Source organism: Armigeres subalbatus, chromosome 3 (assembly GCF_024139115.2).
Source record: "Armigeres subalbatus isolate Guangzhou_Male chromosome 3, GZ_Asu_2, whole genome shotgun sequence".
Lineage (NCBI taxonomy): Eukaryota > Metazoa > Arthropoda > Insecta > Diptera > Culicidae > Armigeres > Armigeres subalbatus.
The window spans coordinates 73,481,142-73,508,825 of NC_085141.1; the positions used below are offsets into that span (position 1 = coordinate 73,481,142).

Genomic DNA, 27,684 nt, shown 5'->3' on the forward strand with positions numbered 1-27,684 from the left:
TCATACAAAGTGAAATTATAGACACTTTTTTCAGTGGACGAAACATCTCTACCCTACTCTGGTTTCATACTGCGTTTCACGTTGAATTGTACCTCGAAACTCACCTACCTACCATTGAAACATACATTCAGGATGATCTCATAGCGCCCATAAATTTAAACCGTTTTCATTTATTTTTGCGCTCTAACAAACGGTTTAAGAAATGAAGCAACCACCGAAAGAAAGCCTTTCTATATTTAATCCACGTCGCGAGTCCCGGCGAAATGAATGATGCTCTGCAAAGGAAAGAGTTATAAAACCACCGCGATGGGTTCATTTCTTCGGCATTCGTGAAAAATCTTTCCTCCGGTCCGGTTCGATCCGTATTTTAACAGCAACCGTGTCTAGCGTTTTTTATCACATCAACGTCCAGAACATCTACGGAAGACGTAAGTGTGTTATTTCTGCTTTGATCGAAGTCCATATGGGCGATTAAATTAGCAAGCCAGCAGATAGAAGTTCGCGAAAAGAAACGCATGTACCGTTTTAATTGCCACTGGCTGTTATGGACCCCATAAGGGGTTCCCCGTCTGTTGACCGCACTCCTTGGCAGCTGGGTGATGATGGGTGGTACTGCGCAATGATGGACCGCCGAAAAAGTGAAAATTGATGATTGATTCTTCGCCGAACACGCGAATCGCGCATTGTCAGTGCATAGCAATTCAATGATAATGTGGAACGTGGTATTAGTCACGATTGGATGTAATCACGCTCAAGGAAGCGCGAGTGTGCAACTGAATGGAAAGTGAAGGCGTGCTAATTTACCGGTGGATATAGTGTATACAAGATAGTAGCGGGACCAACATAGCGGCGTCATGATTGGAAGCCATCAGGAAGAACGGTGGATTGGATCGAGGAGAAATTATTATGTGCAGAAAGTTATTGTACGGTTGATCCATTGATGGGGTGTGAGCGGTGAAAATATTGACAGAGCTGAGAGGGACGGGTTGCTGGAGGCGGTGAAATGGATTTTAACACATGCCATGCTGATGTGTGACAAATTTAAGTCGGGAAGTGGCAATGATGTAATTATATAACTTTGAAAGAGAAGGGTTTTACGAAAATTGGACAATGGACACATCCACGCATCCGAAATAATTTTAAATGTGTTTTCCATTTTCCAGATCATCCATTACTAACTCTTCTTCAGTTCATTTCGTTAGATACCTGAAGGTGTCTTACCTATTCCAAATAGCTCTTATTGGAAACCCTTAAAATTTGATAGTCAATTTTAGCTATATTTAAGGTCGGAGTCTTCTCTGGAAATTGAGACATACAAACAAATTTTTTTTTGGTATATTAGGCTGTGCAGTTTAAGAACTCTGCCAGAACGATGATTTACGTATTTACGTCTTTACGTTTCTTTACGTTTACAAATTATTTCCTTAAGATGGTACTAGTCAGTGCCGAAACGTATACGGAAGGAACTATAGGGAAGAACATAAAATCATCGATCTGACAGAGTTCTTTGACTGCACAGCTAAATATACTAGCATAAATGACAGATATTACAGTCAAACACTCATCTCCATAAAATTAAAAAAAAAAATAAATAAGAATAACTCGGAAAATGCATTCACCGGAATCCAAACAGGTTCTGTTCGGCTACATATGAAATAGGCCTTCGACATCTAAGGGCTGCAAGCGCTAACATAATTTTACAAACCTATGTATTTTGAACATTTTATTTACATGTTTTACCAACATATTATGCTGTAGAAAACGTTTTAGCATCGGAATTATTATTTTTACTTAGCTTACTAGAAGTCTTAGAAGTCTGCATATTTCTTTTGAAGTACCGGAAATCAATTTTCTATTCCAACCTTGGATGTTGATTTTTATGATTTCTCACAATTCAAGCAAACAACAAAAAACTGCTGTTGGTAGCGGGGACTAAATGCGATGAATCCACAATTACCACAACTTATTGCCCTAGCTAGAAAAATGGACGAAGCTAGGGTAGCTGCTGGGTAGATCTTACATCGTAACATACCATGTCAAAGTGATCTTCCGTTTTACGGGAAAAGAAGTGGTATGAACTTATGTATTTTTTCGAAAATACTTTCTTGTTTGCTTTTTGTAAAAAAAGAAATTTGAATTGTCATTCAGGGATTCCATAAACGTCGAATTTACAAAAATATAGGCAGAATCGACCCAGCCGATGAGTTATTTTGTGTTATTATAAGCGTATACATGCTAACCTGGACCTATCCAGATTTATGTCGAGGTGAACCAGAATCAGCAATACTGTGATTACTCTTATAAGGGTAAACAAACGAGCAAACATATCTCGGAAACGACTACCAGGATACTGTTAGTTTGTTAGAAAAAAGAGAGATAAAACGCGGTCTATAAAGGACGGTCTTTAAAAATCTGTTTTTTTTTCTCAAAATTTGTATATATTAATTTCTCGCAAAAACTTAGTTCCAAGCATTTTTAGAACTTTTAAAATCGCATATGTTTGTCAAAGAACAATGATCTCTTATAACTAGGTATTGCAATATCATCTGAGCTCAAGATACTATCTTTGCTTGTGCAAAGATATTATCCCAAATCAAAGAGTGCTCTGGAAAGATATAATCATTCGCGAATTTGATGACTATCCTGATTGAAAGCGGATTTTAAGTTTTGTTCACGTTACAAATGCGTTGCCACAACAAAAGTTGTGAAAAATGATCCTTCATGACGAACAGTAAACTTTGTTTATTGAGCGGAAGGATAACTGAGATCAATATCCCATGATTTCATTAGCATCTTTGTCCGGAAGATTAAATTATGTTTTTTTTTCACATGCGAATATTTCAAAATGGAGCAAACCGATTTCCTAAATTTATCGAAAAACGGCTCTAAGTTGATAAATAAAAGAGATAGGTCCATCCCAGTAAACTACATATCGTATTGTGCCTTGCAACAAAATGACAAGATTTGTGATCATTTTCCAAGGCTCTCATAGATGTGGAAAACTTATCCCCACTACCATCGTCCGGTGCTTTCAAAGCATTCATCGCCACAATTCACCATGTGGCGGCCGAATTTCCAAAAATATCAAAGTAGCTTTTTTTCTGGAGGTATATTTTTCTTAGGCGATCATCTGGCGCATTACAATATAACAAACAGCAAATAAAGTCGCATTTGCGTCCATCTAAAATCTAAATCGCATTGCATATCAAATTATTGTCAATAAATCGCATTGCATGTAAGATTATTGTCAAAAATGTCGTATAGAATGCAACGTATACGATAATTTTTACCGTAGTGAAAACCAATCGTAAATGTGTGAATTAAAACTCGTAATGACTTAGCGGAACAATTTAGCACTTCATTTTATAGCTGCCATTTCTATCACATCAAAAACAGAGCAATGAAGAGGTATTTGATTTGTTTTTTTATTTTTGTGATTTTTTCAGCAGTCTGCATGCATGTTAGCAAAAAGAAGCGACAAGATTGTTGCTGTGTTTCTCTGTTTTGCGTTGAGGTGAATATATCCAGACCAACATTTGAAAAGGGCGTAACAGCCAAAATTTATTCAGACTGTTTCTGATATTTTGGCTGTTACGCCCTTTTCAAATGTGAGTCTAGATATGTTCAGTGAGATGGAAAACGGAATAGTTTCCCTATATTTCTTGCAATATATTATATCACTGCGAATGAATGTCTATGTGAATCACAAGCGAAACCACTTCAGTCCAACTGGCTTATCCAGCTTTCCACGCTCGGCTTGTCGGTGTATAAAAATTAATCCAATTAATCGGTCACTGTACTTTTTGACACCAGTTGAAGGAAAGCTCACTGGATGAGAAGAAGGGAAGGGGAGGCCTTTTCGCCAGTGAATTTTCCTCCAGCTAGTGACTAAAAGTACAGTGACCGATTTATTTTTATACACTGACAAGCCGCCTTTACCGATCATGAAAAGCTGGATAGAAGTTTCTAGCAGTTGTAAAGATATAAATTGTATAGTTTATGTTGTACAAAAATCCGATTCACTTCAAGACGTTGCAATATGGTGCGGACGTAGAGTATATGCCTGCAAATCCAAAGATCGCATGCTCAAGATTTAGTGCTGGTAAGATTTATTTTATTTTTTTTAAATATTTTAATGTTTAATCGTTATATGTACTGTTCTTATAATGTTGGGAAACATTCTAAAATGATTCTCGCATGTACCTATATCGTCTCCACTTTGCCAATCTGTGCATTAAGTACGATTAAGTTGGTTTTTATATAATAACATATATCAAGAGTTATAGGTACCATAATGTTGACTGGGATGGGTCTTCATCAAAAAGATATGCCTTAAAAACGTTCTACATGTGACCCATACAAATATATTCAAAGAAAACCGATTTTCGTAAGAAAAGAAACGTTAGATCAATCAAAGTAGGCTGATCCATAGATCACATGGTTTTTTGACGGTACAGGGTAGGGTAAGACGGTATAATATGCCCCCCCCCCTAAGGCCAACTCCTTGATAACTTTTTACTTTTCACCTTAACCAAAAACTTTTCTTAGCTCTTTATTAGTATTTTACGCACTCTAGATCAATATCCGTGCGATTGTTTTGCTTTCCTCAACGGTCAGCTGTTTGTATTAATTTGTATTCTAATGATTTTTTACCTTTCCCCGTTATTATTCACCAACTTTTTGCATATACAAAACTTGCAGATCCCAAAACGAATCGACAAGGGGAAAAATCATGCAAACCGGTCAACTCGTGAGTCAAATCTTCAGGAAGGGAATCTCAACTCATATTTATTTAAATACTAGCTGACCCGACGGACTTCGCCCCGTCCAATAGCGTCACTAACAAACAAACATTCAACAGCTTTGCTCGGGTGTTGCAAATGTCACAATGAAGTATTTGCAGCACCGCACTCTAGATCAATTTCCGTGCGTTTGTTTTGTTTTCCTCAATAGCTGAACCAAAATTGTATTCTAATGATTTTTTACATTTCCCCGTTAAATTCACCAACTTTTTGTATATACAAACCTTGCGGATCCCAAAACGAATCGATTAGGGAAAAAATCTTGAAAATCGGTCAACCCGTTCGCGAGTTAAATCGTCAGGAAGGAAATCTCAACTAGACTAGCGAAAGAGACCCACACAGAAAGAAAAAAAGAACCTAAAAAAAAAGTTTAAAGAACTCAACTTTGAGTACGAAGTTCAAATTTTTAACTCAATATTAGGTAGTATTCTCACTCCCTCTCATGAATGTTATTATAAACAAAGAGAGCTGCATCGACCCAACGTGTGCTGTTCCGTGGAAGAAGCCAAATTTGAGTTGTTTTCACCATAGTCTCGAGTGAGTGAAAATAACATAAATTTGAGTTGGTGAAACTTCATAGTGGGTAAAAATTCAACACGGGAGTAAAGGCAAAGTAATCACCGGATTTATTTTATTTATTTTTGGCTTCTTCCACGCAAGGTCGGATTTGTGTGATAGGAACCGTCAAGTGAGTTGTTTCGCGGTTACGTGCAGCTTTGCCCGGGTGTTGCAAATGTCACAATGAACTATTTGCAGCACCGCACGCTAGATCAATTTCCGCGCGTTTGTTTTGTTTTCCTCAACAGCTGACCAAAAATTGTATTCAAATGATTTTTTACATTTCCCCGTTAAATTCACCAACTTTTTGTAGATACAAACCTTGCGGATCCCAAAACGAATCGATTAGGGAAAAAATCTTGCAAATCGGTCAACCCGTTTGCGAGTTAAATCGTCAGGAAGGAAATCTCAACTCATTTTTATTATATCGAAGAAGATGAGATTTACCACTGAGACAAGTTATTTTGTTGCCCAACTGAGTGTTCCAGTGCAAGTTTCGCAGACCGTACCCAAGCAACACATTTGTCATAGACGAGTAAGTAAGACCTATATATGATCAAATCAAGTCATGCATAAGTTGCTGCAACCAAATTAGTCTGAATTGTGTTACTCGGGTATGCTAGCGTCGTTCCAGAATGTTGAGCAAACAAACATTAACAGTTACATAAAAACTTTAACTTTTTGTATTTTGCTGTTATTTTAATTACCTTCCACATTCACATAGTATGATGGTTTTACAAATATTTATAGGTACCAACTGATTTTGACCCTAAGTTAGTTATAGTTTTCTAGAAATAAAAGGTGGGCGTGTTGGTCAGGTGGGGCGCATTATACCGTCTTACCCTATATTGACAAAAATGTGCGTCTTCAAAAGTTCTAGAAGTGTTTGGAAGAATTTCTCGTTCTTGCGAGAAATGAATTTTCAAAAAGTTATGAGTAGAAAACCTATTTTTAGGAACCACCCTATCGCGTTTATTTAAATTCTCATAACTTGCATTCGTGCATTCAAACTGGGGTGGCATTGTGCATCTCGAGTCTAATCACTCGATTCGTACGTTTTTGCATTCGTTTCGAAAAAAATGCGGCATTATGTATTTCGTTCGACTTCATTCAGTACAGTACTAGCTCAATCGAGTATGTTCTGTCAAACTAAATGTAAACAGAGAGAATAAGAGATAGGTGTGGGGGGGTCCGTAGAGTTGTTGTCTACACGTCTGACTCTGAATCAGATGGTCATGGGTTCGATTCCCACCCCCTCCACACCCTTTAAATATTAAAAAGAGGTGATAGTCTATATGACTTTAAACGAATGAAAAAGTCTACGGACATAAAAAACAAACAATAATTGTAAGACAATTAAAAAAATACAATACCAGCCGATAAAGCAGAACATGATTGTAAACTCCATTGGAGTATAAATAGGAATAGGTGGACATATGGCCTGCGATGCCGGTCCAGATAGGTAGGTGGTGCACAAAAGAAAGCACCACCCAAACAGAAAGAAGAAGAAGAAGAAGAAGAGATAGCTGTCTCCGTGTTTAGTATGCCGCCCGCTGGAGAGACAACCTTTAGCGCATGGCGAATGTGAGTAAACAGAGAGAATAAGAGTAATTTCATCTGCGTGAAGCATGTTGCCTGTTGGAAAGGCATCCTTCAGGGCATGAATTGGCAGTTTATTTATAAACAAGCAAATTGTGCTCAATGACTGTAAAAAGGAATATTATTTATTGAGCAGTTGCAGTTGTCGATTAAAACATTATGCCGATACGATATGTTTAGTAAATTGAGATATTGTTAGAACACAAATTATAAGTTTTATGTTTATTCGAGTTCATGCCACAGATCCAATTTTGAGCTAAATAATTTAAAGCTAAAGAAGGATTCGATAATAAATTACTTTGATGTTTCCATGTGTTTTAGTTAAATGCACTTGGGTTATCTCTTGTGCGTTTTTTTTATTTAACTCAACTATTTTTACATAGATTTTGGAATAAACACGTTTTTACGCAGATTTTCCCCATCGATTTTTCACGCGGTTATCGAAATTGTCATGAAATACGTAAAAACAGCAAAAAAATATTTTAGTTGAAGTCGTTTTTACGCGGATTTCGGGATAATTAGAGATTTAATATAGCCTGAAAACTATAAAAGTAGGTATACTAATGACATTCTTTCCTTCAAGATACAATAATGGAACATTTATTATCTTCCCGTAGCGAAATAATAACAAATGTAACTAAAAACTTTCAGCAAGAAATTACTCTCGAACAGCATTCGAAAGCTATGAAGGTGACGAGTGTTTTTCATTCGACTTGAGTCGTTTTCCAGTGTGCTATCGAGTATCCATAATGCCAAAACATCTCGTTATTCTTGTACCTCCTCGAGTATACTCGAACGATGAGTCGTTTTCAAGATCGAATCGAAAGCCGTAATGCCAAACTTGTTCGACTCGATAGAATTACGTTCGAATCGAGATGCGCAATGCCACCCCTGGTTACTAAAAATATCATCTTCAACCGTCTAAGACGAATTAAGTACTGTCCATTTAATTCCACCAATTATTTTCGATATCTTTGCAGATACGCAGATACGAAGTCGAGTCAAGTACGAGACACTGAAGACGACCACACAGTTGTGGTCGAAATACGTATCTGCAAAGATATCGAAAATAATTGGTGGAATTAAATGGAGAGTACTTAATTCGTCTTGGACGGTTGAATACATTCCACTAAAAGAGCTTAATATATTTTTCTGATCATCTTCAAGTTGAAAATATTCTTTTCCTCTTAATTTTCCGGCGTGGCTCACCCAATTTACTCAACTGGAAGTTTACTTAACGCAAATTCGACCTCAGCTTGAGCTTGAGCTTGATTGACTGCTCGTAGTTGCTACTCCATTATGACCAGATCAGCTGTTCTTGCACAGGGAACCAACAGATGTTTGCTTGGGACTAGCACACATCTTCAATGTACAAGTACTGGTGATCTCATTTGATAGGTCATACTGGCGCCTGCCACGTCAGAATGCAAGTCAATGTAGGGTAGAGGGAGGAAATGATGATGCAATCACTCGCCCACTGCAAGCCGAATATACCTCTGCACTTGCCACGAGTTCATGCGGAATTTGTTGGAATTTCTGTGTTAGGTTGGAGAGGCAGAGGTCCGTCTTGGTTAACGAGCTGCCAATGTGATAGATAGGAGAAGGTAACTGATGGAATTTCTAATTGGATGTAGGAAAGGAGCTCTATAGTTCATTTCCAATTCTAGCAGATTACTGTTAGAATACTCAAGTTGAAGGTATAGGAATAGTAATGGAAACGGTATGGAAGTCCATTTCCAGATCTAGCGATTGCTAGAACATGAGAAATTAAGAGAAAGATACAAAGTAGGAGAATGGAACGGACCTGGGATTGAACCTACGACCTCCTGCGTATGAGGCAGAAGCAGTAGCCATATGACTACCAAGCCCGCTTCGAAACAAGAGAGATCACGCACTGAACTGATTAATTTTATTACCGGCCGCGCAATGCAGAACACAATAATTCGGCTGACCGCGCGATCGTTCTGCTGTCCGAAACAAGAGAGATCACGCACTGAACTGATTAATTTTATTACCGGCCGCGCAATGCAGAACACAATAATTCGGCAGACCGCGCGATCGTTCTGCTGTCCGAAACATGAGAGATCACGCACTGAACTGATTAATTTTATTACCGGCCGCGCAATGCAGAACACAATAATTCGGCCGACCGCGCGATCGTTCTGCTGTCCGAAACAGGAGAGATCACGCACTGAACTGATTAATTTTATTACCGGCCGCGCAATGCCTACTTAACGCAAATTCGACCTCAGTCAATAAACTCAAGGTTGGCTTTTCGTATTGAACTGACGTTGTTGAATTGTACAACGCTAGGTACTTTTTTTTCCTCCGTGTGACAAAAAAACTAAATGTATAAAATTTATATGTCCATACAATTGGGCTTATTCTACGAGTCGAGTGACGTGAGGTGAGTCGATTTTAGCAATTCTCACGTGAGATGACCATGTTATTCAAATGGGGCTATACGACTCTTCTCACGTCATTCGAGCAATCTCACGTCACTCCACTCGTAGAATAAGCCCAAATGATTATGTATAGAAAAATGATCAAGTTTACGCCATTCGCTGATTAATTTTTATAATGTTCACACACTTGCATTGAATTTGGCTCCTTTATGCTCTTCGATTCTTGAGCTTATTTTATCAAATAATTTGGACTATAACTTGGTCAAATCAAAATATGAGAAGTTATGATGATGTCATTTTTTTTTTGTCTAAACACGCCGTGAAACGTATGTTTTCATCACATATAGACTGTTCCAGAAATTACAGTTAAACCTCCATGAGTCGATATTGAAGGGATCATCGACTTATGGAAATATAGAGATGTGGAATAGAAATTCTTTGGAAAGCTGTTCCAAGGAGCATCACAGTAACTCAGAAAATATGTTTCAATTTGGCATAATGTGCTTCCATGAGTCGATATCGAGTCATAGAATATCGACTAATGCAGGTTTGACTGTATAAGCACACTAGTCGGCAAATTGAAATGCATGTAATGTTCTATGAGAATTTCAATGTATCCTATAGGTAATATCCATTTAATGTACGGGATGTATTTTTTCTGATTTTTTGGCGTCAAATTTAGAAAATATTTAGCATCTATTTTGCCTTAGCTTAACTTAGCTTGATGGACTGTACTCATCGTAATTACTAGTCGCGATTGGCCGAGAAACAACAAATTTGCACAGCTCACCAAATGAATAGCTTTCTTGGGATTAGAAAACCATTCTCACTGTACATGGTTTGGCGTTTCAATAATTCGAGACCAATAACGATGCCGACCACGTCCTCACAGTCAATTTAGGATTAGGGGAGGAAAATTAGTCCAACACTCATTGCTACAAGAGACCGAGGAATCCTCTGCATCTTCGTGAGTGCAACGGGAAAGGGATATTTGGTTAGATTATAAGGTAATCTACAGGAAGTCGCCTATTTATTTTTTATTCCGAACACGCACGATCGTTCTGCTGTTCGTAACATGAGAAGACGCGCACTGATTAATTTTATTACAGACCGCATTATGCAGAACATAATATTTCAGGAATGCAGAACATAATATTTCGTTCTGCTGTTCGTAACATGAAAAAACGCGCACTCAATATTTAGCTTCTATGTTGGGTCTGAAAAATTGTTTTGTACGAATTGACCATTTTTGGGGCGCCTTTTTCTAAATCACCCAATAAAAAAATTTCATTGGAATTGTATATAGGAATGTTATTATTGTCGTCTAGAAGTAATTGCAACTACTTCTCAGCAACTAAACCTCAGAAAAGTACAAAACATCATCTAGGTAAATAATTAAAAAAATGATATCAGCTTGGCATAAAAATCAAATAACTTTGGCGTTTGGTATATGTTGGGGCTCATTAAGAATCCTAGTCATAAGCCAACACTGATTAAATAAAACAAAAAACATGTTAAATAAGTGAAAACGAGGGCTTGACATTTATTTGACGTTTTTCGGAGCAGCTCCCTGTGAATTTCAAATGCCTATAATTCTCCTTCGTATGCAATATTTTAATTTTGACACTTTTAATTATTGGTAAATAAGTATAATTACATATGCAATGGCTTTAGTGTGAATATTGGTGAGAAATTTAAAGAAACTACTTGAAACTGTGTTGTGCAAACATCTCAAAACCGTGCGAAGCAAAAAATTCTAAAACATTACTTATATTCCATAAAATCGGCAAAACTGGTTGCATTCATTGGTAATTGGTTTATTGGAAATACCTGCCGTGTCCCTATCTGCCAAGATAACTTGACTCACTCAATATCCATCCTGGGCGGCTGCTCGCATTAGCCTAGTCTTGGACCCCGGTTAGATTTCTGTCGACTTTCTTTATTCCTATAGGGAGCGTCCACAAATTACGTAACGCTTAGAGGGGGGAGGGGGGGTTGAGCGAAGTGTGACAATCCATACAAAATTTTCTGATGGTTCATACAAAAAGTGTGACATAGGGGGGAGGGGGAGTTGAAAATGCCCAATTTCCGCGTTACGTAATTAATGGATCTTCCCATATTGAGGTTACGCTGCCGCGAACCCCTGAGTCTGCCTCTGCTGGGATATCCTACCGGATTCCAGCCCAGCGCTTGCTTGCAGATTTCGGCTCCGCTCTTTCGTAATGTGTGGCCGAATTTATGTTAATTTATGTTTTCGATGGCATCTTCAATGGTACCTGGCAGAAATCCTGAAACGGACCAGCCAGCATAAAGCAAGCACAGAATGCCATAACGATGAGGTTTGTTTTTAAATGACACATGATGGGATTTGTTTTTGACGTAGGACTACGACTGTGTTTTCTATAGTGGGTTACACTTACTCAGCTCTTTCTCCATAGATTTTCAATTTTTTGGACCATTCAAACAAGAAAGAGTACCGTGGGGCATCGAAATCCGTACACTTAAGCACCTTCGTATATGAAAAAGTCATTAGAAAATAGGAATAGAATGTAAATAAAACGTTTATCATTGACACAGGCGCATGAAGGCTTCTACTTTTGAAGTGTTTCACATTTACTCATTAAAAACTACGAAAAACATGATAAAATAATGAATTAAATCAACTACTCCTGACTCGAAATCCGTCCACCGTGGACGGATTTCGAATCAAAGGATCAAAATCCGTACAGCTATTTCTTAACTAAATATCTAAATTGAAACAACCTGATTGACTAAACTACCACTGTAAATAGTTCAATATGCACCTTGAGAAGCGATCCCGTCGATTTGTATTCTGCTTATCTTATGAAATGATTTGCAATTAACAATTAAAACTCAGTTACTTTTGGTGCAATTATGCTCTACCCGAAAACAAGATGGCGGCACAAACTCCGTGTTTGGTGGGTGGAGATTTGTTTCTGATTTTTGTGGTTTTATCTTCAAAGCCTTCTTTCCAATTCTATGCCCTAAAAACTTACTGTCAAGTATCTGAACAGAATAAGATTAATTATTCCTACATTAATTATCTTTAACCTCTCTTAATTTATTGATATCTCATGAGGTGGACGGATTTCGGTGCTGTACGGATTTCGGTCCCGCACGGTAATGCGCTCAAGACTAAGTGTAATTTGAAATTAAAAAAATCACATAAATAAAGGAAGAAGGAAACAAAAGAAAGAACAGACTCATCTTTGTTGAACAATTTCTGTTATTGATTTGACAATAAAGCCATACTATTTCCCATCAACGACTTGTGGCCATGATTGTCTTCTGGAATATCCTCTAAGTAAGAACATTCCTTATATTTGAACGAACAATGGGTATAACAAATTCTTGTGTGTTGGGAAATCTTGGTGAGGGGATTGAAACACAAAAAACACCTTTGCGTATTTGCGAAACAATATGTAACGAACCTCCTTAAGTTACTATATTTCGTGGTATCTTTTGATATGATTAGCACAACCTATCAACCAAGAAGATCTTTCGGTATTTCGCACCACTGAACCATTCTTTATCAAATTATATTTTAATGGAATTTGCTACACGCTAAAAATGAACTACTCAAAATTGAGTCGAATCCGACTCATTTTCATTAAAAACGGGACAACTCAAAATTTGAGTAAAAGATACTACTTCAATAAAATGATGATTTCGCGAAAGTTAAGCTTGGCCTTCCATCAATTTTTAATACGACAGATGCTAATCAAGTTTATCTATCTATCTAAGTGCATTTTACGACAAACAGACTCCTAGTTTAAGTGCAATCATCATTTTATTGAAGTAGTATCTTTTACTCAAATTTTGAGTTGTCCCGTTTTTAATGAAAATGAGTCGGATTCGACTCAATTTTGAGTAGTTCATTTTTAGCGTGTATTTACACGTGTTAGGAGATGAAAAAAAGCTATTACTTCAATGAATAGGCCTTTATATTATGAAGAAATTTGAAACGTATTTAGTCCCGTAAAACAATTCAAGAAAAATCTATTTATTTTTATTAGACAAAGTCCTAAAAACATATAAAATTAGATCAATATTTCAGAAAAACAAAAGAAAATTTATTTATATTTATACAAATATGACAGTTCTGCAAAAGGACTCATGGCTAATAACACAGGGGAACAAAATTTAACCTTTTGCGGGTCCTCAGCACCAATTGATGTGTCTTCAGTAGATTTTGGCTCGCTGAATCCGAATCTGTCCTCAGATATGTTCTAACACGTCCAAATTTTGAGATATAACTGAAGAAATTGGCATTTTTCGAAGGACTTTCATGTAGTATGAAAACATAATTTTAGGTCAATCAATATCCGAAACGGTATAAGCACATCTGATCTAATGAATTTTCTTCAGATTTGCACGTTACAATTGTTATCTATTCGGTTTTCCTTGAATTTAAGCTCACTGAATTTAATTTAAAAACATTCCATGCAAGTCCGTTTCAAAAACTTGCATGCAAACGCCATCACCACCAGTTCGAAGCCACCAATAATTCAACAACCTGCGGCCAGAGGAACTGTGATATGAAAATATTGAATGAAGTATAGAGATACTAGTCAGTTTGTAAATATATGTTTCATTCGACTTTTAATAAAATATCATTTTTTTTTCCATTTTATGCTCAACATTTCTCCTCCTCCCAAAATGTTAATCTGCTGGAGTCTGGTTGTTTTTTTTGATCTATCAACTTCCTACAACCACACGTAATCTGTTATCATGTTGCAATTGTGTTGTACTAGAATATAGTGCGATCATCATGATCCAGAAAGTACCTTTGTTTTAATCAACAAGGAAACAGATCGGATTGCAATTTGAACAAATTCAAATCCTGTACCAGATCCCCTACCAGAGAAATCAAGCCACATTGACTCGGAAAATAAGTTGAAACTTAAACATTTCGTATCTTTATCGTAAATTTTCTCGTTCATGCCGTTGTTTTGTTAAATTAGAGAAATATCAGAATGCAGAAACGGCGGATCAACCATGTGCTCGGGTAACTGTAACATGTTGAACAGCACACAAGTGGAGCGGAGCCCAAGTTATTTTTTCCTGACGCATAACTTTGCGTCTTAGAACATTACAAAGCTTCATAAAACTAGTGAACTTTTTCCCGTTTCACTGTTATAAACTGACCATAGATAAAATAAATTGCATTGGGATTATTGCAACATCCACGCAGCATTTTTAACACGAACCAAATAAAAAGTTCCCCACGCACGAGTAGGTTGTTGACGTTTTCGGGTTTCTGTTGCGTAGCCGTCAACGTCGCTTCAGCAGCTTGTATGCAATCATACACAAGAACGATTGAATGCAACTTATCGATTTGTTGATTGATTTTGCAAATTGATAGTTTTCCGCCCAAATTTCTATCATAGGAATATTGGAATGATAAATAGCAGAAATAATCAAAATATATTGAACTGCGTATAGTTCTCGTACTAGCTTTATTCGAATGAACATAATAAAGGAACTTCAATTGACAGTAGATACACCATGTCGCTTGAGCAATTATTGAAAATTCATCGCGCCAGAAGAAATATAATATCATATTTACATTCAATAGAACTTACTTCAATGAAAACATATTATTTTTTTTTGCTTGGACAAACTATTATATTGAATTCTTGTTACTTTCCTCTCAAAACCGTTCAAAGAAAACAACCAGGCTTGTATACAAGTCTACGAAGATGGCTTGCATAAAACATATTTTTAAATAACTTTCACTTACTAAAATTGTAGATAAATCACACTTATTATGTTTAACTTGCTCAAAATGCACCACATTTCGAAAGATTAGATGTTTGTGATCCATTTTGGACCTTGATTGACTAGTAATTCTTTTTATAGGGTTAACGATGGCTGTTTCAAAATGCTCAAAATCATTGATTTTACGACATTTATTGAGGTATATCTCAAAATCTCGACGTGTTAGAGCAAATCTGAAGTCAGATTCGGATTCAGCGAGCCAAAATCTACTAGGGACACATTATTTGGTGTTAGGGACAAAATCTTGTTGAGCTGTGTAAGATATTACAAGATATGGTTTTAAATTACATAACTATGTGCACAGTGCATGTCAAATTCGATTCACCCCTTGCTAATTTAAGGCTAGCGTCAAAAGTTGGATACCGGTGAAACTAAAAAAAATGGTTTTTGACATTTTGATGGCAAAGGACGGGCAATGGTATGAAGTTGCACCCGACAAAGGGGTATACCCCGTTAGGCATAAGTACGTTAGGCATAAAGTCGTTAGGCATAAGTACGTTAGGCATAATGGACGTTAGGCATAACGGACCATAGGCATAATGTACGTTAGGCATAATGGACGTTAGGCATAAAATGACCCGAAGAACAGCCTATGACATAAAGAAGGCAGAATTATGCCAAACGTCCATTATGCCTAACGTACATTATGCCTAACGTCCGTTATGCCTAACGTCCTTTATGCCTATCGTACTTATGCCTAACGTCCTTATGCCTAACGTACTTATGCCTAACGTCGCGGACCCCGACAAAGGCCCAGGTCGAAAATCAATATGTTAAAAGTTACACATTTTCCAAAATTTGTCGTTTTTTGTTTTCCTTCTCAGACACACAGAACTAACCCATTTGACCAGAATGGCTCGAAAAAAAACTACAAAGAAGTACAGTTAGTTGTGTGTTAGCATGTTAGCGTTAAGGCAGGCATTTCCGTCTTTTCATCATAGTTTATAAAATCAATAAAAGACATGCTTTTTGCCAAACTTATCCGTACCAAATCGTAAGCTCAGGAGAAACGTTCTGCTATAGAAGAGTTTTAGTAAATGGACGTTGCTTTCGTTGGTTTTAGCCCCTACGACGATGGACGGAAATACCTGACCCACCCACCCGGAAATACCTGGCGTAGCCACGAGGGGGTTTTTGGACATAACCCCCCCTACCCCCAAACCAGTTTTCTGGCTACGCCAATGTCCTGACCTGATGCAGCTTCTAATCCTCCTTATGAGCGGCTTCGTGTCTTTGGCCCCAGGATCTTTGATAGCTTGAAAAAATGTAAAATAAGCGCCGGAGTACTTCCTGTTTCGACGGCATGTCGTAAACAAGGCTGGTGTGAAAGTGTGTATGCCACAATTTTAAGGATTCATTCACCTAAAGTAATGTTTCAAATCCAAAAGTGTCTCCAACAAAACAACCGGTCCATTTGCTGCTAATTAACTTACGTATTCGTTATAGGATTTTCTCCTATTAACTATAAACTCCTTCAAAAACTGAAAAATTATCACTTCAAATTATAGTTTTTTTAAATCGCTTCTCTCGTCTGAGTTATTAAATATTATAATGTAAACCATGTAATGCTAAGTGAAATTGTTGAATAGTTGAAGTTCATTTTGTTTTACATTTTGCTACTCAAATGAGATATGGGCTAAAGGAAATATTTTGGAAAAAATGTTTATTCTACATTTTCATAATATTCAGCTGTAAAATACTTCTCATGTTTTTATTACCAAATAGAAAGCTTAGTAAACCTATAACTGCCGTTACAGAGAATTCATCAGAAACCACCATCAAATCACAGCCCATCTAAGTCTAGCTCGAGACGACGGAGACGGAGACGGTCGACCAAGTGCTACCGAACAGTGCCAAGGATTGGCAATGAGAATGCGTTCGATGACCCCAGTACCAGTCGCAGTGCTTGCGCTCGTTGCGGGCATGTGGCACTTGTCGGTCGCACAACAGGCCCGTAAGTATCTGCCCTAATGTTTTTTTTAGTTTGATCGTTGCAGTTTCATTGATCAGCGGCGATAATGAGATTTAATAAATATTGACGCACTTCATGCGTTAGATTAGATGATTCCAATCCGTCAATGTGACGACTCAGAGTCATAGCTAATTGCACCGTGAGTTTGGGAACCAGAGCTGCATTTTGGTTGACGAATGAAGCGGATGGAATAAACATAAACCAACCTATTCGTCGCGTACATATGTTGATATATTTAAGCGATGAACTTAAACATATTTTGAAAAAATCACTTACATAAATCTTAGCGCAGCCATTTTTTTCAAATTTTGGTTCTGTCCTCATCAATCATAAGCAGAGAGCCCGTAAATTAGAATTTTTAACTCAAAACTGACATATGTACATTAGTTTATTGATTACAAAGCAACAGACACTCTATCCTAAATAAGTGATTAATGCACGCAAACATAAATCTTACAATTATTGTATAAAGTGTTGGCATATGTACAAAATTCTGCAAGGTTTGAATACAATAAATGTAAGCTTTTTATACAGATACTGTATTGAAATAATACAAAATTGTTTGATTCCAATACAATAGTTGTATTAAAATCTTCCGATATTGTATATGCCAAAATAGTATACAGTTTCTGTAAGGTTCTTATACAGAACTGTATCTCTGCCATCCACTAGCGCTTCTTCCACATTATCCAAGCAACCGCCCTTCGAACAAATTTCTATCCACTTTCTATCCATATTCAGCTGGCTAGTAATTTGTTTTTTAAATGTGTCCCTCATAAAATATGCCTGGTTTCCGGTTGCGTTGTCCAGTAAACTATACAAGGGAGAATGGCCTAGAACGCACCAGAGGAGTACAATGACGCAATTCAAACCATTCGTAAATTGATTCATTATTTTAATTACAGACAAACAGATATAACACATTGAATATCATCATCATCAGCTGTTTAATAAATACAATTGACTATCTATACATTAAATTCATTGGCAAACCACGAACCAGATGGCGGTAATGAGCAAACGTCAAATTCGAGCAACATCAATTCGCGCGAACTAAGGATTATTCAAATTGTCCAGTAAATCAATGTACGATGAAAATTTGTCCAGTTTTATGTCTGTTTGTCTGTTGTTTAATTTCACTCCAACTAAATGATTTTTTATTTAAATATCTCCCGTATGTCTATTAGCATCATTTTGATAATATAGGAGTCCTGGCAAAATTTCAGGCAATTCGGTGGCCATTTAGGGGTGGCGGGAAGTCAATTTATGTTTATATGGAAATTTGTATGGGAAAAGCTTAAAATATATTCAAATCAACTTACAACTCTCAAATCGTGATGAATTCAAATAAACATCCCCAACCTCCATTTTTGGAATCTATTTGAGCTCAACCAGTGGGTAACTCATTAATTTTTTTTTCCACTGCTACGTTAAGGCAAATTACACCATTTTAGCCATTTATCTCATATTCACACTGTCAACCGTTCAATCCTCTCATAACTGATGTGTTATCCGGAGGCCTCATTTATATAGATTCCAAGAAGGGAGGTTGCGGATGTTTATTTGAATTCATCACGATTAGACAGTTGTAGGGAGACTTGAATAAATTTAAAGTTTTTCCCATACAAATTTCCATATAAACATAAATTGACTTCGCGCCACCCCTAAATGGCCATCGAATTGCCTGAAATTTTGCCAGGACTCCTATATTATCAAAATGATGCTAATAGACATATGGGAGTTGGAATTTCGAACATTTTTGAAATTTGAACTGCCCTAATGTACACTATAGAGATGTTGAATACTAGACCCTCTTTTGGCACAATTGCGTATCACAAACATATTTCAAATCAACCATTGAACACGTGAACGATGTTGAGATGAGACGTGTTACGTCTGTTTATCTGTGGTGCATTTTTCAAAACGCATTTTGAGCATATTAAAAAAAATCAGAACACTATAGCAACAAATAATGTACTTTTTTTTAATATTTAATGGCGCACATACAGTTTCCGGCATAATAAAAAGCCCACTAGTCGTTTTTCATACAAAATGGTCAACTTTGGAGATCTAGATCTCGATTGCGTGTGAACTAATTTTGCTGATTTGACCAGAGCTCAGATATTACTTGAATTTTACCACACCTGAGTTTCGACCATATTGGTTCATAGGGTAAAAAAATATTGCGGTAATACCAAAATGAATTTTTTGGCAAAAAATTATTTTTAAAATATCTTGTATTCTATAGGTTGTAAACTAATGACTTATTCGGCAAAAACGCGTATTTTGGCAATACAAAAAAGTTTGCGGAATATACTTGTAAACTAAGAGTTGTAGTTTTCAAGATATTATAAAATCAATTTTTTCTCAAAAAATCCTTTTTATATTACCGCAATAATTTTTTACCCTATGAATCAATATGGTCGAAACTTAGGTGTGGAAAAATTCAAGTTATATCTGAGCTCTGGTCAAATTTTCAGCAAAATTGGTTTACACGCAATCGAGATCTAGATCTTCAAAGTTGACCATTTTGTATAAAAAACGGCAAGTGGGCTTTTTAATATGCAGGTCACTGTACTTACTCACTTACTTATGGATCCTGTACACCTCCGGTGGTGTAAAGGGCCGGCTATCGCTTTAACCTGTTACCAGGTTAGATTTATGCTTGTTTACAGATTTCGTTTCCGCCTCTACGTAGAGTATGGCCAAACCAGCCCCACTTTCGATCCCGAATTTCTGTTGCTATCGGCCTCTGGTGACAACGACGATGAAGCTCGTTGTTTGAGATCCAGTTGTGAGGCCACCAGGCCCGAATTATATACCGCAGGCATCTGTTGATGAACACCTGCAGCTATTGAGTGTTCTCCACTGATACACACCATGTTTCGCTAGCGTATAACAGCACAGATTTCACGTTAGAGTTGAAAATTCGTATTTTGGTGCGTTCACTTATCTGCCTGTTTTCCAGATATTTCTTAAACTCGCAAAGGCAACCCTTGCTTTCTTGATCCGTGCGCCTATGTCGATCTTGGTACCGCCGTCTGACGCCATTTGGCTACCAAGATATTGGAAGCTTTCAACATTCTCCACTGGTTGCCTGGCTACTGTGAAACTGGAAGGAGTCACCGTGTTTACATCCAACGATTTGGTTTTGTTGACGTTGATGACTAAACCTGCCGAAGAGGAGCGCTCGGCAAGATCGTTGAGGTTACTCTGCATATAAGAGCGCCGTTGCGCGAGGAGTGCAACGTCATCAGCCAATTCGAAGTCGTTTACGTGCTCCATGGTTATAGACTGCCATAACAGCCCACGGTTTGGCTCACGGTCTATCGCATCTACCAGAATCTCATCGATTACGATGAGGAAAAGTAACGATGATAGAATACATCCTTGCCTCACACCTGATACGACCCGGATAGGGTCAGACAAGACCCCATTGGGCAGCACTCTACACGAGAAGGCCTCGTACTGTGCCTCGATGAGGCCGATGATTTTCTCAGGAACCCCCTTGCGTCTCAAAGCGCCCCACATATTTTCGTGATTGAGACGGTAGAAAGCTTTTTCGTAGTCCTTGAATAACAAGTAAAGGGACTCTTGGAATTCGTTGACCTGCTCCAGAATTATGCGGAGCGTGACAATATGGTCCACACAGGATCTTCCGGCACGGAATCCAGCCTGCTGCCGCCGGAGAGTCGCATCGATCTTCTCCTGAAACCGGGCTAGGATAATTTTGGATAGAACTTCGAGAACGGTACACAGCAGGTCACCCTTTTTGGGCACCTTCACTAAGATACCTTGTATCCAGTCGACCGGGAAAATTGCGGTGTCCCAGATATTTCGAAATAAACGATACAGTAGTTGAGCGGATGTCATGGGGTCAGCTTTGAGCATCTCGACTGATATGCGATCCACCCCTGGGGATTTCATGCTTTGGATGGCTGTTTGAATCTCTAGCAGTGATGGAGCTTCGGTATTGACGCGTGTTATACGTCGGATCCTAGGCAGATCATGCCGAGGTGGTGATGGCCTGGCTGGCACTTGAAAAAGTTGTTCGAAGTGCTCGAACCAGCGTTTCAGCTGGTCAGTTGGGTCGGTCAATAACTGATCATTCGCGTCTGTCACAGGCATCGTTGCATTCATCTTCGCCCCGCTTACGCGTCGTGAGATATCGTAGAGGAGATGAATGTCCCCGAATGCGGCGGCTCTCCTCTCCTTCGTCGGCCAGAGAGTCTGTCCACGCCCGCTTGTCCCTTCGACATGAGCGTATTACTTCCTTCTCAAGAGCTCGTTGACGGGCTAAGACTTTGGCTCCTCTGGTTTTTGATCGCTCTATCACGGCTTTGGCTTCTCTTCGCTCCTCTATCTTCCTCCAGGTCTCATCGGTGATCCATTGTTTTCTCTGGGTGCGTAGTTCGCCCAGATTGTTCTCGCTGGTGGCGATGAAGGCATTCTTGATGGCGGTCCATTGGTCTTCCACGCTGCCACCTTCCGGAATATCTGCAGCACGCGTCTCCAGTTCTTTAACGAAGGACCGTTTCACCGTGGCATCTTCCAGTCGGCGTGTGTTGAATCGTCGTCCAACTCTTTCCTCCTGCCGACAAATCCGCGCAATGCGCAGGCGTATTTCGCCGATGGCCGATCACCATGGGGTGATGATCAGACGCGATATCGGCACTACGTTTATTCCGTACATCAAGAAGGCTCCGTTTCCATTTTCGGCTGATGCAGATGTGGTCGATTTGATTTTCTGTAAAGCCATCACGGGAGACCCACGTGACCTTGTGAGCCGGTCGATGAGGGAAGAGCGATCCTCCGATCACCATGTCGTTACTACCACAAAATTCTGCGAACCGGTCTCCGTTTTCTCTCATTTCTCCGAGACTATGGGGTCCCATAATGCGCTCATGGTTCGAGTTGTCGGATCCGATCTTTGCATTGAAGTCGCCCAAACAGATCTTGATATCACCCTTCGGAATTCTATCTACGACGGCATTGTGTTGAACGTAGAAGTTCTCTATGTCTTGCAGATCGGCAGCATCGGTTGGCGCATAACATTGGATTATAGTAAGGTGTCGGACCCGTGTTCTAAATCTGGCAAACGATTATCCTTTCACCTATTTATTTATTTATTATCAGACTAAGGCCGGAGTGGCCTGTGCTGTACATAAAAGTCTTCTCCATTCAGCTCGGTCCATGGCTGCACTTCGCCAACCACGCAGTCTGCGGAGGGTCCGCAAATCGTCCTCCACCTGATCGATCCACCTTGCCCGCTGTGCACCTCGCCTTCTTGTTCCCGTCGGATCGTTGTCGAGAACCATTTTCACCTGATTACTGTCCGACATTCTGCCTACGTGCCCGGCCCACCACAGTCTTCCGATTTTCGCGGTGTGAGCGATGGATGGTTCTCCCAACAGCTGATGCAACTCGTGGTTCATTCGCCTCCTCCACGTACCGTCCGCCATCTGCACCCCACAATAGATGGTACGCAACACTTTCCTTTCAAAAACTCCCAGTGCGCGTTGGTCCTCCACGAGCATCGTCCAGGTCTCTTGTCCATAGAGAACTACCGGTCTTATAAGCGTTTTGTAGATAGTCAGTTTGGTACGGCGGCGAACTCTATTCGATCGGAGCGTCTTACGGAGTCCAAAGTACGTACGATTTCCAGCCACTATGCGTCTCCGAATTTCTCTGCTGGTATCGTTGTCGACGGTCACCAGTGAGCCCAAGTACACAAATTCTTTTACCACCTCGATTTCGTCACCACCGATAGAAACTCGTGCTGGGTGACTCACATTGACCTCTCTTGAGCCTCTTCCTATCATGTACTTCGTCTTCGACGTGTTGATGACTAGTCCAATCCGTTTAGCTTCGCTTTTCAGTCTGATGTAGGCTTCCTCCATCCTCTCAAAGTTACGTGCCATGATATCAATGTCGTCGGCGAAACCAAATAACTGGACGGAATTCGTGAAAATCGTACCACTCGTGTCAATCCCTGCCCTTCGTATTACTCCCTCCAAAACGATGTTGAATAGCCGACACGAAAGACCATCACCTTGCCGTAACCCTCTACGCGTTTCGAAGGGACTCGAGAATGCCCCTGAAACTCGAACTACGCACATCACCCGATACATCGTCGCCTTGATCAACCGTATCAGTTTATCCGGAAATCCGTTTTCGTGCATTAGCTGCCATAGCTGGTCCCGATCGATTGTATCATATGCGGCTTTGAAGTCGATAAATAGATGATGTGTGAGCACGTTGTATTCGCGGCATTTCTGCAATACCTGACGTATGGCGAACACCTGGTCTGTGGTAGAGCGTTCACCCATAAATCCCGCCTGGTACTGCCCCACAAACTCTGTTGCAATTGGTGTTAGTCGGCGGCATAACATTTGGGAGAGTACCTTGTAGGCGGCGTTCAGCAATGTGATTGCGCGGTAGTTGCTACAATCCAGCTTATCGCCCTTTTTGTAGATGGGACACACGACACCTTCCATCCACTCCTGCGGCAGAACCTCATACTCCCAAACTTTTCTAATCACCCAGTGCAGCGCTCTAGCTAGTGCCTCACCACCGTGTTTAAACAGCTCTCCTGGTAGTTGGTCAACTCCAGGGGCTTTGTTGTTCATCCTTTTACCTATAGGTTCCCACTTCATAAGTGCAGAGTGTGCCTGAGCGCTTAGTAGGAAGCCAACTCCGCGATGCCGGGGAGCGCGTTCACCTCGTAAACCAGAGTATAGCAGAACTTGTCCCGACGACATTCTGTGTTCTCCAAAGTTTGGCCAACGGACTTCGCTCAGTCTCAGGATTTCAAGGTTCATGCGGCGTGCCTCATTGGCAAGTTGTGCCAATTTACCCTCCTAGCCAAGTTTTAAAACGTTCCATGTTCCTATTCGTGTCCGTTGTTTCGCTCTAAGAGTCATCGCCATAAATTCAGTCCGTACTCTTTCATTATCGGATTCTCGAACAAATTGATGTTTCAGGAACAGTAGGTTGTTGGCCCAAGGTTCACTATCCACCGAGATGGGGCTGCCATCTTAGGTATAGCTTCCGGGGAATAGCATTCCATACTCAGCCGCTGGATGCCAGAACAGACGTTGTTGGAGCCACACCTCCTTGGTGAACAGACGCTCAATCAGTCGGGTCAAATTTGTTTAAAGTCCCACCCAACACCCAACGCTAGTACGCTTTGAGCGGCACACGGTCGCTTTGATAGGGCCTGCTTTGGGACACATGCAGCTTTTTATAGAAGTTCAACAGAGCCCACTGTCGAACCCCATCACATCCTAGACAGACCCCACAATTGGCGCACATAGGTTATAGAAATTCACTTGATATTAATAAAAACATTAAATTACAGACCTTTTTCCAAATTGTTAAGATTAAACTTTTTCTACATGTTTAAATATTTTTGTTGTGTAGTGGCTTTGTGTAACCTGCTGCAAATCTTGAAAACTATATCTACATATTGAAGTGTTCCAATACTTCGATTTAGATTTAAAATAATACAAAGAGACTGAAAAGGTACATTTTGGACCAGACTTCCCTATGTGTTCGATAATGTATTATTCTATGGCATTATACGCTTACCCATAGGCTGAACAAATCGTTTCGTCCAATTCTTGTAACGAACTGGTTGATACAGTCGAGTGGGTGAGTGAGTGAAGATCTTGTCTGTGGAACATCACCATCATCAATAGTAGCTGGTGACAGGTTGGCTACCCGACGACGAGACGTCGAAGCCCAAGCATTCACGAGAATCTGGTTCTCCGTGAACATTTGTTGCAATCCACTACTATCCGAGCTATTGCACTACTACGAGCGGATACTTCTCGGACAAGATTTTTTTTCTGCAGAGTTCGGATGGTGCTGCCAGCACCGTTGCACTTTTGTAACCAAATAGTGCAATGCTAGTAGCCGGCAATGGGGTAGGATGTGGAATTCAACATTAACTGTTGGCGACAACACCGTTTCAATATTGCTCTTGTAGTTTTATTTCCAATAGGGATGCACATCTCGAGCATTTTCATTTCATTTTTTAATTTCTTACAAGTTATTACGTATGCGGTCCGTGCATTTTCATGGAGTTTATGAGCTTTTGGATAGAGAAACCAAATGTAAGTGTCGGAACAAGTCGTTATTAAAATTTTTTCCTCAATCCGACATTATTACTGACAGTTCTTTGAATATCAAAACGCAAATGGAGACTTAATATTCATATCTAAAATTACATGACTGGATCTGAGACTAAATTAATAAACTTGATCAATTTATCTCACTGAACATATATTCATCTCATCGCGAAACAAAGATATACAGCACATATTTCATTCCTTTTTTTGCTGACATGCATGCTGGCTGATGGAAAAAATCATAAAAATAAGAAACAAATCAGATTCCTTCCAATTGCTTTATTTTCAATGGGATGAATATAGCAGTCTATAAGATAAGTTTATATAAACTGATTAAGTTTATTTATTTGATTTCAGGTCAAGTCAAATATTTTTAGATCTTGAATAAATTTTCAATGATAATGTGCAAATGGAGGAAAATAAAAATGACGATGGTATACTAAATCCGGGATGGATTGAATACAAAGATTCCATACACACTTTAGGCTTCATTTGGATAATCCAACACTTTCATTCGGCATCCCTATCCAAAAGCTCGTTAGCTTCTTGCAAATTCACGGACCGCCAAAGTAATAATTTGTAAGAGGGGAGAGACAAACGTGAGATAGCCTAGAAGAACCAAGCTTACCTTGTCGTGACGAGTTTTTCTACCAACTTTTTAGGAGAAACTGCAGCAGCTGGTGGAAGTCTTTTCCAAATGAGGTGTCTAGATTTCGGATATGCGCACCCTTACAGCTATAGCAGCGTTATTAATTTATCGTTTCCTCGTAAAATTCTTTTGTCCCAGCAAGGTTGAGAGTAAAAAGTTCTCCAGGCAAACCATGTTTGCTTCACGAAAGCTTTTGGGACCTGATCTTAAAGTAATCATGACACGTTTTCGCACTTTTTAAACACTTGATTTACCTTCCACAGCATACTACATGCACCGCTGCCAACGAGATGATCCCCAAGTGAACGACTGCCTTCAATACGCCGCAAATAAGCTGACAAAATATCTGCGGGACGGCATTCCGGAGATCGGAATCGATGATGTGAGTATGGTCAATTATACGACGATTGTACTTTGACTTTGTTTTCTTCGATGGAGTGGAGTTAATTGATTGAATAATAATTACTCAGCACTTTTCAGTGTGAGTTTTGACACACTCTCTTGCTTTGGTTTGGCGACCACTTGACTTTATTGTCAATACCAGTCACGAATCGGGAAGAAGTGCCCGCTTGGGTTTCAAGTCCGATATGCTCATATGAATATTAATTAGATAACATTTGTTTCCATTTTAATAATGGAGCATTAGTGGGTCACGAGATGTTTCACAATTTCCGAAAAGGGTGAAAGTTCAGATATGACATTTGTCTTTTCCACAGGTGGAGCCAGTAGTAGTGGATGAAATTGCTATTGCCCTCGGTAGCGGACCCGACGGCTACAGGGCCACCTTCAAGAACATCGAAGCATTCGGTGTCAGCAATTTGACCTTCGTGAACGTACGATCCGACATCGACACGCTCCAATTTCAGATGACTATTGATATACCAAAGATTAAAGCTCGAGCTCAGTACAAGTCTTCCGGAGTTCTACTGTTACTGAAGGCATCCGGTGCCGGCGATTACTGGGGAGAATATGGTAAATCTGCCATTCAGCTACCTTCACAAATATTCTAATATTTACCCCTATCTTACCAGATGGTGTCAAATCGAAAATCTACTTCAAAGCTTCCCCATACCAGGGCGATGATGGTTTAACCTATCTCACAGTGGATCAGACTAAGATGGACTTCAGCGTGAAGGACATCAAGATGGGTGTTGAGAACGTGGTCAACCAGAATGCAATCATCCGTAAGCAACCTTTCAATTTCTGTTGAAAATATCAATTCCCTTCTGACAATTTGCTAAATCGTTCCAGATGCTGCAATGAATCTGTTCATTAATACAAATGCCCAAGAACTACTAAAGGAGATGAAACCGCAGTTGAGAACCAAGCTGACCGAGCACTTACATGACTTCATGCAGCGATTGTTCGACAGAATACCCTTCGAGTACTGGCTTGAGTGACGAATTCACCGGCTCTATTAGCGGGGTTGTGAATTTCCATAATTCCAGTGACTGACTCATTCCATTAATATACCAACACAACAACCTCTTCTTCTCATTACATTTAGTTTTAAGTCAAATTTTATTATTGTTTATTTATCGCGGCCGACAGCCGATTTGCATTTAGTTTTATGTATGTAGAATAGTGTCCGCCGGTGAAGTAAAGGGTGCGTTTGCTTTTTTCTCTTACGCTTCGATTGACAAACAATGTCCTTGTTCGAAGATATGCTGTAGACCCCGGTCAGTGGTAGATTTGACTTGGCGACAAAAGAAAACGCATCACACGGCTTGTTAGCGGCTAATAAATTACGGATTTATAGTTCCAG

At 39.4% G+C, this 27,684-nt stretch overlaps 1 protein-coding gene across 1 annotated transcript; it reads left to right on the forward strand.

Moving 5' to 3' along the window:
- The first annotated feature begins 288 nt into the window (after nucleotides 1-288).
- Nucleotides 289-27,684, forward strand: LOC134219413 (protein takeout). Its single transcript, XM_062698136.1, has 6 exons — nucleotides 289-428; nucleotides 16,924-17,120; nucleotides 26,183-26,301; nucleotides 26,636-26,891; nucleotides 26,951-27,103; nucleotides 27,171-27,684. The coding sequence occupies exons 2-6, from the start codon at nucleotides 17,033-17,035 to the stop codon at nucleotides 27,317-27,319; spliced, it is 765 nt and encodes a 254-aa protein (XP_062554120.1). The 5' UTR covers nucleotides 289-428; nucleotides 16,924-17,032; the 3' UTR covers nucleotides 27,320-27,684.

Bases quoted from the DNA above. Each gene is read 5' to 3' on its own strand.
- LOC134219413 (XM_062698136.1), top strand. From the start codon at position 17,033: ATGAGAATGCGTTCGATGACCCCAGTACCAGTCGCAGTGCTTGCGCTC. The intron at 26,892-26,950 runs GTAAATCTGCCA...CTATCTTACCAG, and splicing joins CGATTACTGGGGAGAATATG to ATGGTGTCAAATCGAAAATC. The intron at 27,104-27,170 runs GTAAGCAACCTT...AAATCGTTCCAG, and splicing joins CAACCAGAATGCAATCATCC to ATGCTGCAATGAATCTGTTC.